Here is an 18,502-nt window from a genome sequence, read left to right on the forward strand (position 1 = left end):
ACTCAAGGCTAGCCTGGGTAGCTTAGTGTGACAAGATAACAATAATAATTAAGACTTTTTTTTTCTTAAAGGCTGGAGATCTGTATAGCTTAGTGGTAGAATGCTTACCCAGTATCCTTTGCTGAATTCAATTCCCAATACCTCATGGAGAGAAAAATAAATAAATCCCAAAGCTCTTAAATACCTGCTGCCTTCTTCGTGGGTAAAGCTGACCAAGTTCCTGCCTGGGGAGGGGAATAGTGGAGGATGTGGGAACAAAGGAGAAGTCTCAACAAGCAGTCTTCGACTGGACCATGGGGGGTGTCACATAGCTGGTTTTTTAATGTTTCTATTCCCTCAATCTGGTCTCGGCTCACTGACTTAGCAAGGTATTGGATAGAAAGGATGGTTGAAGATTCTTTCATAATGTGTTGTGTGTCTTAGAGGATGTCTTTTTTATGCCTGAGTAACCAAAGGTCACTGATTCTCATCACGTGGACAGTAGTAATCTCTGCGGTTTCCTCTGTGCACTGCAAGAAGCTTCTCTGACTACAGCTGATAGCGTTATTTTCTGGGCACGGACATAATTCTTTAGAGGCCAGTTGGACTAGCATATCATGCCCATGGGCTAAAAACCAACAGTAGCTTTGGCAATAGGACCCGTGACCTGCCAGCATGGGCTTTTGACAGATTTTCCTGTGCCAGATATGAATTCCCTCCTGTGGGGCAGGCCTCACCGCCAATCAGAAGTGGTTGGTTACTCCCACAACAGACTTTCCACTATTGCCGGTCAATAGCATAGCATTCAGGGGCCACAGCTGAGGAAGACCTCTTGCTGTGGATAATTCTTCCTCCTAAGTCTTCTCTGCAGCTTCTGGCACCATCAGAGCTAGCTACCGGGGAACAAGCTTCCAGCTCAGTTCCATCTTGATTTCTTCATCCTGTGACCAAAGCATCCATTATCATTACGTCCTGGTGGGCAACCAAGGGCAGTGGCAATTGTTTGTGTTGCCCTTGGAGCCTCAAAGGCCTCCTTGACCAACAACTCATAGGGAGGTAGCCCACCCCTGGCTCTGGGGTTTCATTTAGTAACGTATGGCTTCTGGGAGCAGCTTCATCTATGCACTCGGGGTACTTCCTTTCCTAGTGTTTTGTTCTTATAAAGACACCAGTAATATTGGGTCCCCACTTATATAATAACCTCATCTAACCTCAGTCACCTCTCTCAAAACCCTGTCTTCAAAGATGCTCATAAGCTGAGGTACAGGGGGTTAGGACTTAGAAATATGAATTTGGATGTGAGGAATATTAGCCCATGCTACCTTGGTAAAAGTAGGAAGTCAAGGAAGGATTGTGGGGACAAAAAGATTGTCTGCAATAGTCCCTAGCCTCAGTTTGAGTTTGAGCCAGAGACAGCCGTCTCTACTTTATAGATTTGTGAGGGATTGACTCTAAGACTCATGCAAAAGCTACAGAAGGTGGAGTTGCTGAGCAGATGTGGTTCTGTGTCAAATGGAAGGACCAAAGCTGAGGCTGACCTGTCTGTCTGATTCTTCGTCTTAGGCCAGCTGGGAGTGTATTGTGCTTTTCAGTGACTTCTAAAACTCTGTGCTATCGGATCTTCAAAATACCAAAGCTCCACAATGCTACAATCCATGAGCCCTGTCTGCAATATCTTTTTGTTAGGGCAAATATTTACTGAAGACCTATGGCTTAACAGAGCCGTGGGTCCTAGTAGTGTGAGATATGGCCCTGTCCCAAGAGATTGCAAGTGGATACCGAAGAATTAATTAAAATAACCAGGCAAGGAGGGCAGACCATGACAGGCACCTAGAATCTGCTCTTGCTACCATGTGTGGACTTCTGATTTGGGCCCATTAGATAACTAAAAGCATGAGGAAAGCCTGGCTGCTCTGCCCTCTTGTGCTGGCTTTTCTTCAGATCAGACTCCTGCTGAGTCTGCACCGGATAGATGTGGTCATACCTGAGGAGTGTCTGTCTGTCCTACCTAGCTCAACTCCCTCAAGGCTCATCTACTCAAAGATGAGAACCATTCTATATGTTGGTGTGGTTATACCTCAGAGTGGATCATGTGGTAGGAACTAGTTGATACTACAATAATTTATCAACATGTTGAAGTACCTGGCAGGGTCAGACCTGGGACAAAGATGGGCAGAACCACGCTAATTCTCCCTCTGTTTCGGGAGAATTAGTCCTCCTAAACAGTTCACCAGGCATGATGGTGCATGCCTGTAATCACCCAGGAGGTTGAGACAAGAGGACTGCCTCAAAGGGCCAGCCAGGGCTACAACTTCAAAGTGAAACCCTGACTTTAAACAAGTTAAACCCCACACTTCTAAAGATGAACTCAGAGTCATGTTCTTCTTAATACATCACTAACGCTTTCTCCGCCTTTCACGGTTACTCTTGTCTTTGGGTTACTCCCTGCATTGGGACAGGTTGCTACCACGAGCTTCTTGTGGTTTCTGGAACCCGGGATTCTGCCCCCAAACCCCAGTTACAGGACAGGGAATGAATGCCCCTCTTTCTGCCCCATGTTCAGAAGCAGTAGCCTTACCTTTTTGTAAACGCGTTTTGTTTTGTTTCTCTTCCCAGAATATGGTGTTGAGAAATGGTACCGAGGTCTTTGACTCCTGGGAGAAACCCCCTCTACCTGTGTATACCCAGTTCTACTTCTTCAATGTCACCAATCCAGAGGAGATCCTCCGAGGAGAAATCCCCATACTAGAAGAAGTGGGGCCATACACCTACAGGTCAGTTCCTCCTCCGCTGTTAAATTGTGCGGGGTCCTAGAGGCTATGCCAGCTGGGGCCTTGCTAGGTCACCGGCTGGTGGGGCCTCGGCTTTGGTTCTGTTCTGTTTGTGGCATTGCTGGTGTCTGGGGAGATTCTTCCACAGAGCTCTGTGGGCAGGGCTGGATCCCAAATGTCCTATCCTCCAGGGCTGCTCTCCATCGCCGGCCTTTTAGGGTTCCTTCCAATTTCCTTTCATACATACTTAGTTTTAAGTCGGTTTCTAGAATTTACTGTTGATCTGAGATATTTTTTTCTGTTTCTCATTCATTCATTCTTTTTCCTCTTTCTAACGAGACAAGATTTCTTGTAGCTCAGGATGGCTTTGAATTCTGTATGTCTCAAAGGATGACCTCAAACTTCTTGCTCCTCCTGCCTCCTAAACTGGGATCATAGCCTTTATTTCATGCTGGATATGAACCCAGGACTCCTTACATGCATTCTGCTGACTAAACCGTGTTCCCAGCCTTTCTTAGAGACAGAGTTTTACTATCTTGAAACTCATTCGGTAGCCTAGGCTGGCCTTGAACTTGAACTGGTGGCAATCCTCCTGTGTCTGCCTTCCAAGTAGTAGGATTTCAGACTTAATTCCACTACACCCAGTTCATCCATTTCCTTCTAAGCAGCACTCACCATGTGTAAGAACTAATGGGTGGCAGCTGGGTTTGTGACAGTGGCTGCCAGTTTCAAAGGCTAAGACGATTGAAGAATGGTATAGATTATTTTTTATTACATTTATTTTATGTGCACATGCTCAGTTCATGGCTTATGTGTAGAGGTCAGAGGTCAATTTGTAGGAGTCAGTCCTCTCCTTCCGTCGTGTGGGTCCCGAGGATCAAATGAAGCCCTAAGTCTTAACAGCAAGCACCTTTACCTGCCGAGCCATTTCCCCAGCCCTTGATCATATGCTTTCAAAGTTGAGCGGATGGAAGGGGAGGACTTGGGTCTTACGGTCAGGGTACTTTCATGTTGCAGTAGTCACTGAAGCTCCTCCTTCCTCTTCAGGAATCTTGCCAGTAAAGTTTCCCTTGGCCAAGCTGAAAAGAAAAAGAGAGAGAGAGAGAGAGAGAGAGAGAGAGAGAGAGAAGAACATTAATAGAGGAAGCAGACAATTGGTTCTTTTTCCAGGACTGCAAGCTGATTGACATGCTCACAGGTCTGCTGTAATCAGTTGCCCCGTGAATGAATGGTTGTTGGTTGAGTCATCTGTTATGAGTCAGTATTATTCCAGGTGCTGGGAATTTAAAGACCAAAACCTCAGACCTGCCTCAGGCAGCATGTTGTACCTCAGCTCAGATGAGGGCGTGTGTCAAATCGCAATTCCGCAACTTTCTGTCTGGGTTTTTCTCTGTAAAATGGTGATCAAAATATTTCTAATTGACTGAGGTTTAATCTTATCATCTTATCAACTCCTCCTGTGCCCCACTTCTTCTCAAATTCATGTTCTCTTTAATTATTACTGTTACACATACACACACACACACAATTTATAACTACAGCCAGCTGAGTTCACCTCTCAGGGGCTCTTTCCTGGAAGACACCGACTTCCTTCTCTCCCAGAAGCCCGTTAATCACCCATAGGTCCTCACCTACGTTGGGACCCTGTGACTTTTCCCCATCTTTGCTGGAGTGTCAACTGGGGGTGTCATTTCGTAGGTCTTGGCGAGATTTCAGGAGTGCAGCTCCCCTGTCATATCGAGAAGACACAAGCTTGCAGCAGATACCCTGGTCCTCTGGCTCTCAGGCTTTCCACCCCCTCCTCTCCTACGGTTTCTGAGCCTTTGGTCGTAGGGGTTGTGCTGTCGATATCAGTTGTCCTGTGCTTTTTGATCAATTGTGATTTTCTGTAATGGTCTCTGCTGCAAAGAGGGAGCATCTTTGAGGGACGAGAGCTACACTTACCTGTGGATAGAGAGATAAGTGTTTGGAATGCAGTTAGGTATTGTGCTGGTTTAATTAAGTGGCAGTCGTAGGTTCTCCTCTAGGGTCATTGCCTTGCCAGCTGCAGACAGTGGGCTGGGCTTTCCAGATGAAGGCAGTGGGCCAGGTTGACCAGCCGCAGGTAGTGTGTTAGGTTCAGCAGCCACAGGTAGCAAGCTAGGTTCACCAGCCGCAGGTTGTAGGCTAGAACTTCCTGTTGAACTTCCTCTTAAGTCCGAATGGCTTAAGAGGCTGTTGGTTACCCCAGGATATAAGTGCCACCTTTCACAATCTCTTGCCATTCTTGTTATTGTTGTGGTCTGTAGGCATCATAGTTGCCAAGTAGGACTACTGGTTGCCTTCCTCCCATGGCTGCTTGTATATCTCAGCCCGATAATCTGTGAACCTGTCCTCAGGGAGAAGGCTTCCGGGTTGGTTCTAGCCTGATTTCTCCACTTCTGTTTGAAGTGTGTGGTGTCTTCAGCAATAGGGACTTAATCTCAATCTCTGGGAGGCAGAACCAGCAGGCCATGGCAGTAACCTAGGTTATTTATGTTCCCTTGGACATCCTGACCAACAACTTGAAAGGAAGTTTTCTGTGTATGGCGATGGGTTTTCATTAGTCAGTGACTTCAGGGGGAGCACTGTCATCCCAGGTGACATAACTTCATCTCATATATACATACATATACACACACATATACACACACATACACATTTATATACACATGAACATACACACGCTTGCATGTGTGATTGTAAGATGTAAAATAATATTTCCTTTTTCCAAACATCCTTAGGTTTATATTCTGTCCCCTCCCCTTTGTCTCCCTCTGCATTGCCCTCCTTCTTCCCTCCACAGGCAATTCTTCCCCAAGCTTCCCATTTCTCCCTCCATAGTGCACAGATCACCCTCTGTATCCACGGGTTCCAGATTTATATCCATATCCACTTATCCACATAGATAACTAACTGCACATTGGAAATGCTCGGGGGAAAGCTAGGTTCCTGCTGGCAGGTGCTGTGTGGTTGGGCACACAGTAGCTGCTTCTGCATTAAACACATACAGACTTCTCTTGTTGTTGCCTAAACAGACGAGCACAGAACCGCCGTCCACACAGCATTCGCATTGTATTAGGTGATTCCAACCTAGAAAGCACTGGAAGTACATGGGAGGAAGTTGGGAGTATAGTTCAGTGTTAGAGTGCTTGCCACATGTATGAAAAAACCATGGGGTTTGATCCCCAGTATGGCAGCCAGCAAACAAAAAAGCAGGGAAATGTATGTGTCTTATAAGCCAACCCTGTACCCTTTTATTTAAAGGATTTGAACATCAGTACAAGGTCGGCCTAGACAACTCAGTGAGATTCTGTCTCAAGATAAAAAGCCAAAGATATTGAGGAGATAACTCAGCAGGGCAATGCTTTGCCTGCCGTACGCAAGTCCTGATGCTCGCCACTGCCAGCAAGGAGCTGCTGTGAGGCAGCGTGGAAAGGGTTAACTGTAGATGCCTATAGTGCTGTCAGGCACAGGAGGTGAAGGACCCCTGAGAGCACCTGGGAGACAGAGGCGGGAGTGATGGAGGAAGGTCATTGGCTAATAAAGGAACTGCCCTGGCCCATTTTATTGGTTAGAGGATAGGTGGGAGGAGTAAACAGAACAAAATGCTGGGAGGAAGAGGAAGTGAGCTCAGAGACTCCACAGCTCTCTCGGGAGCAGACGCCTCAGCAGAGACGCCATGCCCTGCTCCCTGGCAGACACACGTGATGAAGCTCGGACCCAGGATGGACTAGGCTAGAATCTCCCCGGTAAGCACACCTTGGGGTGCTAAACACAGATGATTAGGAATGGGCTAAATTAATATGTGAGAATTAGCCTAGAAGAGAAAGGGCCAAGCAGTGATTAAAAGAATACAGTTTGTGTGTTGTTATTTCGGAGCATAAGCTAGCCATGTGGGCGGCCGGGTGTGGGGGACGCAGCCCTGCCGCCCTTATTACTTCACGGGAGGGTCAAGAGAAGGAGGCTAACATGGGCTATGTGGCAAGACCATTTCAAAGAAACAGAAAATACAAAAATCAAAACAAACAGCAACAAAAAACTCACGAAAACATAACAGCATCCTGAGAGCAGATGCGGTAGAGCTGGACCTGCTGGTGCCTCCTACTGGTCACCTTCCCCTCGTAGGGTCTGAGGAAACGCTGAAGGAAGACCCCAGACTCAGACGGTATGCAAGAACAAAGAGCGTTTGTTATACCAGCAAGCACGTGGGGTCCTTCACCTGTACAAAGTGGCGACATCCCGAGAGGTTTAAGCACAACTGAGGGGAGTTTCGGGGACAGCTACACAATTGGTTAAACAAGCAGCAGCTACATTAGTATATTTCTGATCGAGGTTTAGTCTTGTCGTTTTTGGACACATCTGCACAAGCTTGGCTGTGACTTGGAACGGGACTTCTGGGTTTGTCCTTGAGACGCTGTGAGGCTGACACAGGCCCTCTGGGTCTGTTTTCTCCCTTGGACCAGGAATCTAAGGGCCTTCTAGATAAGTGGCCTTTTGTTGCAAAAGACACCTGTTTGCCCTTCTCAGAAAACTGGAGCCTAAGAGCTGTTGGGAAAGTGGGAGAGTTTAACCCCTTCACACACACACACACACACACACACACCATGTTTTCCCTATTGCCAGAGCGACTTTCCCTAGGGCATACCAGCTATTTCCTTCACTTCCCTGCTTGGGGTCATAGTGACATTCCCTGTGTGACCTTGACCTCTGTAGAGGTTTGTTGTCACCTGTGTCTGAGCCTTTTACTTTTATTTTTGTTTTGGGCATTCATGTTCTTTCATCTTTAAAACAAACACTGTAGAAAAACAAGGTTTCTTTTGACTCAAACCTTGGGCAGTCTCTGAGAGGATTGCTTGGCCCCATTGCTTCTGGGCCTATGGTGACTGCAGCAAAAGAGGAAGGGGCTGGGTCTATTCTCTTCAAAGGCAGACTAGCCAGGATGACCTGCCTGCCTTCCCCTTGCCTTCCGGCTTAAAGTCTCCACCTTCTCCCAGTACTGCCACGGTGGAGAAACAAGCCTTAAGAGGCCTCTGGGGACACATAACCAAGTCATAGCCTTGCTCTTAGCTTGGAATTTTATACTCTGAGCCCGGTGTTTCAACACATGCCAGCAATCCCAGCACTAGGGAGACTGAGGCAGGAGACTTGCCACAAGTCCAGTCTGGATTACAGAGCGAGACCATCTCAAAAAAAAGAAGGAAAAGAAAAAGAAAGAAAGAAAATAAGAGAAAAGAAAAAAGAAAAGAAAGAAAAATATCTTATTCTCCAATTAGAGCTTCCTAATAAATTTATTATGAATCACACAAGTGACTTAAGCTTTTCCTAGTAGCTGCATCTAGCAAAGTAAAAAGAAACAGATAAAAATGTTCATATTTCATTTGCCACAATAGACCCCCAAATATATTTCAGCACTGAATGAAAAAAAAAAGAAATAAAAAGGAAAGGAAAGAAGATGGCTGTTCCTAGTATGGTGGAGGAGAAAGTTGATTGTAGATGAAAGGCAGAGGCAGGGACATCTGGGAGAGTCCAGACCAGACTGAGCTGGGCCATGTGGGGAGAGGGGAGGGGCAGAGATTGGGGAGAGAGGAGAAGCAGGTGCGGCAACCAGGAGGCCAAAGGTACAAAAGGAGCAGGTAACCAAAATGTCTGGATTCTATAGGGAAGAGCCTCTGGGGAAAGGCAGCCCAGCCTCTGGGTTAGAGAGTTCGGGGTGGAGGAAGGGGTTTGCCAGCCAGACCCTGTAACAGATAGGCACTGAAGGATGCTGGGAGAACCTGGCAGCCATGTCTGATTTGATATGTTAAATAGACACTATGGCCATCTGCCCTGGGTTTGAAACCTAAGAAACATGATGTCTACATCCAGAATTATTACTCTTTCATGTCTTTCTTTTTCATACCAAGTCTTTAAAATCCCATGTGCATTTTTGATTGATGTCATATATTTCGTTTTTTTGCCAGGGTGGCCAGAGTGCTGGTGATTGAATCTTACAGGACTTTGGGCTTGCTATGTAAACACCCTACCTCTGGGGCTGTAACTCCAGCCTCTACATGTTTCATTTTATTCTAAGCAGTGTGTCCTGGATTGGCCCCTTGTCACTACCCCACCAGCTGGCAATTGAGTTTCAGCCTGGTAGGCAAATGTTTTGCCACCGAGATCCACCCCTTCCCCCTCTAACCACATTTTGAGTGTTTGCTGTTAGGACTGACAAGCAGGGCAAGTCTCAATAGTTGTGGTCTACAGCTTTGGGATGCTATCTTGTCAGTATGCAGTCCTCAGCCTGCTTGACATTGCTCAGTTAAAATGAACCAGAGGAGCAGCTGAGGGCCTTAGACTGGGCCACATCACTAAATATAATTAACTATTCTTCCTATGCCCGAGCTAACAAAAGCTGAAAGATGAATGTCCCACCTTCCTGGCCCAACACTAACAAAAGCTAGAAGGTAAAGTCAGGATGATAAGATGTGCCTGTCTTCTACGAAAAACAGCTGTCTGAATCTTGGCCCACATGTAACTCACTGCAAAGTTACTAATGGCAATGGAGCACAGTTGTTTCTTCATGTTGGACTGGGAGGTATAGCAAAATTCTCACACCCAAGGCTCATGTCATCCTGGGCTGTGGTGGTCTGAAAGAAAATGGCCCCCGAAGGGGGTGGCAGTGTTAGGAGATGTGGCTTTTTGGAGTTCATGTGGCTTTGCTGGAGGATGTGTCACTGTGAGGGCGGGCTTCAAGGTCTCCTATGCTCAAGCTACTCTCAGTGAGACAGACCACTTCCTGTTGCCTGTGAGTCAAGATGTAAGGACTCTCAGCTCCTTCTCCAACACCCTGTCTGCCTGCATGCTGCCAAAATCTCTGAACACCTTGATTAAATGTGTCCCTTTATAAGAGCTGTCCTGGTCATGGTGTCTCTTGACAGTGATAAAAACCCTACGACCAGCACAGAACATAATTTTCATGCATCAATGAACAGACTTGACGACAGCTGGTTCTTTCCGGAATCACCCCACACACCCCATTCATCCTCTTTGCAAGGTGTGTTTTCCGTCCCTAATACTCTGGTTTTGTGAGATGCTCCCTCAGACTGGATGCAGTGATTTACCCTTGGAATGGCAGCACATGGGAAACTGAGGCAGGAGGATGGCTGTAAGTTCAAGCCAATCTGTGATACATAGTGAGACCCTGTCAAAATACTAGACAACAAAAGGACTAAATAGATATAAAACTATACCAGTTCCATTCCACGCTCTTCACGCTATGTGCTATGTGAACTAGGCTAAAAATTTAAAAACATACACACACAGACAGAGACAGACAGACAGACAGGGCTATGGGGACATACGTGAGACAAGAATGCCAGGAATGCCCACTTTATTGTGCTCAGGAGAAGCTTATACAGGGCTCTGGCCACGCCCCAGCTCTCGGGATCTTTCAGCTGCAGACTCATCAGAATCCACTTCCCTGCCATCAGGATCTCATGCACAGAGCAGCTGCAGGCTGCTCAGAGCAGAGGAAAACAAGTTGTTTACAAGAAATTCAGGGTCTGGTGGTCTGCAGTCCCCAACAAATAGAGGCTGGAGGGTTCAGTGGCTAAGAGCATTTGTTGCTCTTGCAGAGGACCCATGTTTGAGTCCCAGCTTCCACACAGGGGCTCACTGCCACCTGTAACTCTAGTCCTAAGCAGACCCAGGGCCCTCTTCTGACCCCTGCAAGCATTGCTCATGGTGTAGAGACATACGAGCAGGCAAAACACGGACACATAAAATAAAAATAAATGAAATCTTTGAAAAAAAATGTAAAGGCCTAAAAACAAGCCCCCTTAACCTTTCCTCCGGTTTCTGTTCTCTTTTTTGTCGGGGAAGGCGCTTTACAGGAAACCTCAGGCCACCTCGCTCAAGGACAGAGTTGACTTTCCAGTTCTCCGGGAGCACAATAAGTGTCTCATAGCTGCCAAACCCCAGCTCAGTTCTCACCACGCTTCAGCCATCTGTAAGCCTCCTCCCCCAGCACCGTCGTACGCAGGCAGACTGCGAAGTCTCAGTTGGGAGTGAGGACACCTCTCCTGCTGAGCGTGCCCATTTCTCCTGAGATTTGTTCTGACCCGAAATGCTCTCTCCATACCACGCATGCCTGTCGCAATAGTGACGATACTAACATCTAGGGGCTGGTGATAGAGCTCAGGTGTAGGGCCCAGGCCTTGCTTCAGTCCTCAGCACTGTGGGGAACCAGCGCGGTGGTGCGTGTCTGCAATCCCAGCACTAGGAAGCTGCGGGTAGGAGGATGGGAAGTTCAGGATCGGGCTGAAGTATAGAGAATTTGAGGTCATCCTTGGCTATATGAAACCTTGTCTGAGAAACGGGGTAGGAGAGACGGTCCAGTGAGCAATGTGCTTGCCACACGAGCCTGAAGACCAGAGTTCAGATTCCCCACCACCCACTCAAACACCGGGTAAGCGTAGCAGCCATCTTGTAATGCTGGTGCTAGACAGTGGAGATGGGCAGTATCTGGAAAGAGCTGGCTAGTCTGGCAAGCTCTGGGTTCATGTGAGAGACCCTGCCTTAATACTACAGGGAAGAGTAATTGAGAAAGACACCCAACATCAGTCTCTGGCCCCCAGAAACGAACACACACACACACACACAAATATACCCAAAAGTGACTGTACGTATCTGATTTCTTGATATACTGGAAAGCCTGTGAAAAACAGGGGCTGGAGAGATGACTCAGTGGTTAACAGCACTGCCTGCTCTTCCAAAGATCCTGAGTTCAATTCCCAGCAACCACATGGTGGCTCACAACCATCTGTAATGAGATCTGGTGCCCTCTTGAGGAAGAGAACTGGTCAGTCATCCCCATCAACTTAGACCATGAAACCCAACATGGACAAGTTCAACAGAACCGCCATATACGCATGCTTCAGCATTGCCAGGGCATACATTTCAAATTTCAACCAGGCTGTTTCATCTTGAATATCCAGAGTCTGATTACACATGGAAGGAGAGATTCTCAGTTGTGGCTCAGAATCCATAGGATGCAAGTGGAGAAATTGATTAAGTCTGGAGGACCTGAGTAGCTCAGGTGGAACCACAGGACCTAGTCAGGGGAGGTCAGGGGTAGATTTGAGAAGAACCAGGTCCTGAGAATGAATGGCTGTTATGAGCTGCTGCAAATGCAGGTTGGCTCAGCGCCCTGAGATCTGGGTTTGGAGATAAACATGGCTTTTCAGGGCGTCGTCAAGCTTCTTAGTGGAGCCTGTTTGCCTGTGTTTGCTTTGTGCGGTCTTCAAGTAGATCTGACGTCACTTGTGACTTGATTGTGCTGCCTGGGCCGACAGACTGCCGCAGTGAGCCCCTTCTTACAGGTCTGCTGACTTTTTTTTTTTTTCAACATAGGGTCTTACTGTGTAGCCCTGGCTATCCTGGAGCTCACTCTGTAGATCAGGCTAGCCTCTAACTTACAGAGATCTGACTGCTTCTGTCTCCTGAGTGCTGGGATTAAAGGCTTGAGCAACTAGGTCAGCTGACTCTTGCCCACAAGTGCAGGAGGCCTGGAGGACACAGTGGGGGAGGGGAGGGTGATGCTGCCCCTGTTTACTGTGATACAATAGTGTACAGAGTATAGATCAAACTTTTCCTTCTTTTGTTCGCTTTAGAGACAGCCCAGGCTGACCTGGAATTTACTGTGTATTCTAGGCTGACCTTAAATTTACACGGCAATCCTGATTCAGAGACCTCAGGTGGAAACCACCAGTGGTACCAGGCTTCCTTGTTTTCTTTCCTCCTCCTTTGTTTTTTTTTTTTTTTTTTTGATGTTGTTTTCAACAGAGCTTTGATTTTGGTTTGGCTCTGTTTTTAACAGAGCCCAGGCAATTCTGAAACTTCTGAATTCTTAGGTTCAAGTAATCCTCCTGCCTCAGCCTCCCCAGTGCTGACATTACATGGAAAAACCAGGTTTTTCATCCACTCTCTTTCTCCTCCTCCTGCTCCTCTCTCCCCTTCCTTTCTTTCTGAGACAAGTCTCACCATATAGCCCAGGTTGTCTTCAAATTTGAAATCTTCCCACCTCAGCCTCCCCAGAGCAGGGACTACAGATGTGGCTCCCAGTCCTAGCTCTCTCTCTCTCTCTCTTCTCCTCTTTTCCTCTCTACCTTTTTTTTTTCACGACTAGATTCACCATGGTGATTAGCGTTAAACTATAGTATGAGGTTATTATCATCTACTGAAGAACAGGGCATGGGTACCTGGCAATTGGAAATACAATTTCTTGACTCACTGTCTAGGCCCAAGATTGCTTTTGTTTGTGTGTTAAGATGCTGTGTTTCTAGATAGCTCTTAGGTCTCCTCTAATGTGATTGACAGTAATCTGATCCCTTCTTGCTGTTTACCAGCAGCGTCACTGTTTCACGTTGACTCGCTGCTCTGCTGGTGGCTGGCATGCATTTGTGTGTGCAGATACACAGTGTGTTGCTAAGCAGCTTTGTTGATATTGTCAAAAGCCCTTCTCACTGTCTGTCTGAGCATGGCCAGAGCAAAACTTTTGCTGTCTTTGGCCAATTACATGCTGTTTTAAGAGGAAGGCTTCCCGCCCCCTCCTTCTCGCCCTCTCTCCCGATGTCTTACTGTCTTTTCTTCATGTACAGCATTCTGTAAAGGCCACGAGTCAGTGATGCCATAGGGTGGTGGGTGGAGGACTCCACGTAGCTAAGGAAGTCATGAGGTCGCAGTGGGTTGACTGACCAGGTCGGCGTCCCACAGGAATGATATTGGAAAACATTGGCTTTGACCTGCTGAACTTTATTAAGAAACCAAGTCAGGTCCCAGGCCTGACTTGATTGGCATCTTTGTCCTCAGTTGCCCCTTAGCCATCAGATTTACACAGGGTAAAGAATAAAGACAACATGCTATCTCTTCAGTTCATATTACATGCATAAACATACGTGAAGCAGGCCTTAGGAGATTATTCAGGCCTTTAGGTTCATGAACTAACTCCTGAGAGAAGAAAACAAACAACAAAATATGCCTAGCAAAGACCCTGATTTTGACATTAGGTAATGACCACATTGGCCTTTAGACTTTTAGGACGATCTGAGTGATGGTTTCAGCTCCCCAGACCAGCCTTCTTTGCTTTCAAATTGATTACTTGGTCACTGTTCTGCTTCCTCAGTGGGATGTGGGTCAGCGTGGCTGCTCCGTAACTACCACCACCAAGTCCCTTGTGGTCTGTCCTTGACCTTAACATGGGGACAACCAGGAGGGGGGTCTCCATGGAGCCTTCCGTGTAGGAAGCAGCTTTGGCTGAACAAGCGTTTGACTTGGAAATTTCCTGCCTTTCTCTATCTTCTAACAGTCACTTTGAATTGGCTTCTAGGGATATGAGGTCAGGTGACTAAGACTTTAAGACTGCTTGGTCCTCAAATTGTTTATTCAGCCACAATGACTAGGATGTGATCTCTAGAGGAGGAATGCTTGATCTCAAGCAAGGTCAGACCTGTTCTTGGGAGTCAGGAGAACCTGCTCGAAGGCTGTAAAGTAGGCTAACAGAGATGAAAGGAACAGCTTATGAGACAGGGCAGGTTGAAAGATCCATGCTACAAGCCAGGCCTGGTGGGACACCCCAGGAACCCCGGTACTGAGAAGGCTGCTTCAAGGACAGCCTGGCCCATGTAGGGAACCCTTGCCTCAAATACCAAAGCCAAACAACCCAAAAAAATAAGCTAAATATCTAAGTCATAGGAGTATGCGCTTTATCAGCCCTACCAGGAGGATGCTGGGCCACCATGGTGTGTGTTGAAGCACTGTGGTCCAGATGGAGAGGCCAGAGGGACTGCTACACTCACGTCCTGAGCACCCTGAGTAGTCCAGGACAGAGAAAAGGAAATCAGACTGCCACCAGGAGAAAGGGGGCTGGAACTCAGATGACAGCAGAAGTCACTGTGAACTTCTGGATGTCAAGCATCAATGTGTTTGAACGCAGCTATCTCCACCTGATGCGTTATATATTCCTAGAAGACATGTGATTGTTTTCTCTCTTGTAATTGTTTAAATTTGGCCTGTGTTACAGCATTCATTGGTTGCACCCCGCTGACATTTGTTAGTCAGCACTTGGGTTCGCATTTGGGTTCTCTCCAGCCCTGTGATGGGCCATGCAAGGGTCAGATCTTCATGCTACTGTGTACAGCACAGAGCTTGGTGCTATAGAACATTCGAAGACTTGTCTTGTGTATGCCTGTTTATTATATGTGCTTTTATTATTTTCTTATCTATTCTTATTTTAAATCTAGAAAGTATTAGGCTCGAGAGTAGAGCTGTAATCTGAGTTTCTCAGAAGGCAGAGGCAGGAGAGTCACCGCAAGTTTGAGGACAGCCTGATCTGTATAGTGAGTTCCAGACCAACCAGAACTACATGGCAGGATCGTTTCTGTTGTTTTGTTTTTTAAATGCCATCCACCTTGCTTGCCATTTACTATAGGCTATGTAGCAATTCCTTCACAATCTAAATGATTTCACTCAGAGGTTTATAACTGAGTGCCTAAAGCAAGTTAGCAGACTCCACAGATAGGCAGATGGGTGAAAAAAATCCCCCCAAACTGCCATGGTCTGAAGTGGTCGTGGCCCAGTCACTGGGGTCTTCTAACCTGTATGTGACTATAGACTCTTAGATGACATTTTGTTAACTGCATATGGAACTAAAGATTTTCTAGCTAGATGTAATGGTGTGTACCTGTAATCTTAGCACTTGAGAGGTTGACACAGGAGAATTGCCCCTAGTTAGAGGCCAGCATGGGAGACAGAGTAAAATCCCATCTTAAACAAAACAAAACAAAAAGCTCCACCAAATTTAGATAAAAATAAACATTGTATTAAAATATTATTTTATCTTGATTCCCTTTGATACATCTTGCATTTCACACCTTTGGTGAGTTCTTCCTTGCCTTTGCTTTGGGTCCCTCTACCAAGCCCTGCCCACTCCCTTCTCCCCTGGCTCTTTAGAAGCAATCACCAATGTCAACAATTCTTACCTATTAAACTGTGCACCAGCCCCTTGCTGAGGATTTCATAACGCCTCATTTTGAGGAACTCGCTTGAACTAAGCTGAATTACGTACAGAAACGGGAATAAGTTCCAATTTACTATGCTGGCCCCAGTTCATTTCTTCATCTCTGTCTCTGTCAGTCTCTCTCTCTCTCTGGTCTACCCACCCCCCATTCCAATTATACCCTCAGTCCCTTAGGCCTCACTGGTTTTTTTTTTTTAAGATTTTTTGAGAACAGTGTTGCCACTGTGTAGATCAGGTTGGCCTTAAACTTGTCAGTGATCCTCCTGCCTCAGCCTCTTGAGTGCTGGGATTACAGACATGTTCCAACAAACACATCTAACTCAATGTTTTTGTTTGTTTCTTTCTTTCTTTTGAGACAGGATTTCTCTGTGTAACAGCTCTGGCTGTCCTAGAATTAGCTTTGTAGACCAGGCTGGCCTCAAACTTAGATAGAGATCTGCCTCCTGAGTGCTGTGATTAAAGGTGTTTGCCACTACCACCACCAGACTGTGGCCTCAATTTCTAATATAAATTTACAATTAAATTCAAGTTGGAACCAAAGCCATCAGTATATAGACTGAAACAAATTGAACCTGTGAACTGAATTGAAAATATTTCAGGACCAAGTTGTAATTCAGAAAAGAGTTCATCTCCCTGATTCTGATCTGTAGTTTTTAAGGGCTGAGTATCAACAGCCTATGTAAATAGTCATTTTATTAGAAATGTTATATTGATAAAATGTAACTTTAATACTGAGTGGAGGGAAAGGCCTTGTTTGTTAATGTGGTATCAATTTTCAAATGTTTCGTTTGTTTGTTTGTTTAGGGAACTCAGGAACAAGGCAAACATCCAGTTTGGAGAGAATGGAACGACCATATCTGCTGTCAGCAATAAGGCGTATGTTTTTGAACGAAACCAATCTGTTGGCGACCCTAACGTTGACTTGATTAGAACAATAAATATTCCTCTGTTGGTAAGTAGGCCTTGTGGTATTGTTATGGTGGGTTTGTGGGAGGAAGATGGCAAGCCTGATAAGATTCTATGTAATTCAAAAGCTATTATTTTATAATAAAATGTAGATATTACAGGGTGGGCTCATCTTGCTTAGCATGGTGAGTTCCTGAATTTAATCCCAGTGGCACTAAAAACAAACAGACAGACAGACAAACCAGACACAAACGATGGACACACACAATCCTGCTTGCTGCAGCAATTCTTTATCTGCCCAGTGTTTGAATTACAGGCACACTTGAACAGCAGTGCCTAGCCAGCCTTTCGTGTATACATCCTTTTGTTAAGTATATAGATGTAGACTTTTTTCTGAGGTCTGTAAAACAAGGCCATTTCAAAAGTCATAAGATAAGGTCTCTGGGATTTTTTTCTTTATGTTCAGGATTAGCATTTATGCAAATTAAGTAAGGATTTTTTTTGGGGGGGGGGGGTACTTAAGCCATTCTGAGACCCAGGGTCCTCTTTTCTTGAAACCGGATTTCTTGTAGCCCAGGCTGATCTACCACCTTTGTTTGTTTTTTAATGTGGTGCTAGGGAACAAATTCTGAGCTTCCTGAATCATCTGGTTGGGGGTCAGAGGCTCCTTTACCTGGCGAGCAACATCCCAAGGCCTCCAGGGAGCTTTCTTAATCCCCTGCACCGACCTCCTCTGAGGCTCCCACACTCAAGTGACTGCTCCTTGACACTGATGGAGGACCCAGGACCTTAAAGAGCACAGATCCTAGATCTTGCCTTGTCAATGTGGTTTAAAAACTCAGCCACCGGTCAACTCCAGGGGACGTGGTGCCACCTTGTGGCCAAAGGTCCCTGTGTGTTTATACGCTCTCATTCCTGCTAATGGGAATTCTAAATTCACTGTAATCCCAGCTTCTTTTTGAGGCAAAAACTGGAGGAACGGAAAACCCAGACTGGGTTCCAGAGTCAGATCAGGGTTAGCCTGGACAATTTAGTGAAGCCATCTCAAAACAAAGGGGGCTAGGGCTTAAGATAGAGATCAATGGAAGAGGGTTTGTCTTCCATGTGCAAGGCCATGAAGTCTACACACACACACACACACAAGCTCTTCCTCCATACCGCCAGGGAGGTCACCAGTTGGATTTTCTGTTTAGTCTCAAACCTTTACGTCTCAGTTTCTGACCCATTCTGCTGGATGAGAGGCAGGTGGGTGTTTCGGAGAGAACACTTGTTAACCCGCCTCTGCTCCGCAGACCGTTGTGGAACTGGCCCAGCTGCCCCTCCTCAAGGAGATCATCGAGGCCATGCTGAAAACCTACCAGCAGAAGCTGTTTGTGACTCACTCCGTGCACGAGTTGCTCTGGGGCTACAAAGATGAGATCTTGTCCCTCGTCCACATATTCCGACCTGACATCTCCCCAAACTTTGGCCTGTTCTATGGCGTAAGTTTTCTTCCTAAAACCTCTCCTCAGCTCACAGTGGGCAGAGGGCGCCCAAGACAGAGTGCACCTGGAGGCTGGCTTTCTTCTAGGTGAAGACCAGCACTGACCGGAGTTCTAAATATTTTTAAAAGTCTGTGAAAAATAAGACAGTGGTTTGGGGAAAGAGCGGTGGGGGGGGGGGGGGACTGAACGAAAAGTTGGTGACAGATAAAATTAACCTGGGAATAAAGCGCTAAGTTAGGGGTGGGGCGGTTTGCTTGTCTGCTGACTCGGGACTGTCCAAGGTCTTA

At 46.4% G+C, this 18,502-nt stretch overlaps 1 protein-coding gene across 1 annotated transcript in view; it reads left to right on the forward strand.

The window, feature by feature from the left end:
- The window catches only part of Scarb2 (scavenger receptor class B member 2), a 56,284-nt gene that overhangs the window by 17,930 nt on the left and 19,852 nt on the right, over positions 1-18,502 (forward strand). The window contains exons 2-4 of the mRNA XM_041671419.1: positions 2,596-2,753; positions 16,630-16,777; positions 18,024-18,212. Of these exons, the coding sequence (XP_041527353.1) occupies positions 2,596-2,753; positions 16,630-16,777; positions 18,024-18,212 (495 nt within the window). The remainder of the gene's footprint in view (positions 1-2,595; positions 2,754-16,629; positions 16,778-18,023; positions 18,213-18,502) is intronic.

The sequence above is a fragment of the Microtus oregoni genome, unplaced genomic scaffold (genome assembly GCF_018167655.1).
Source record: "Microtus oregoni isolate MIOR12 unplaced genomic scaffold, Mior012 000021F_ref0000039, whole genome shotgun sequence".
Taxonomy (NCBI): Eukaryota; Metazoa; Chordata; class Mammalia; order Rodentia; family Cricetidae; genus Microtus; species Microtus oregoni.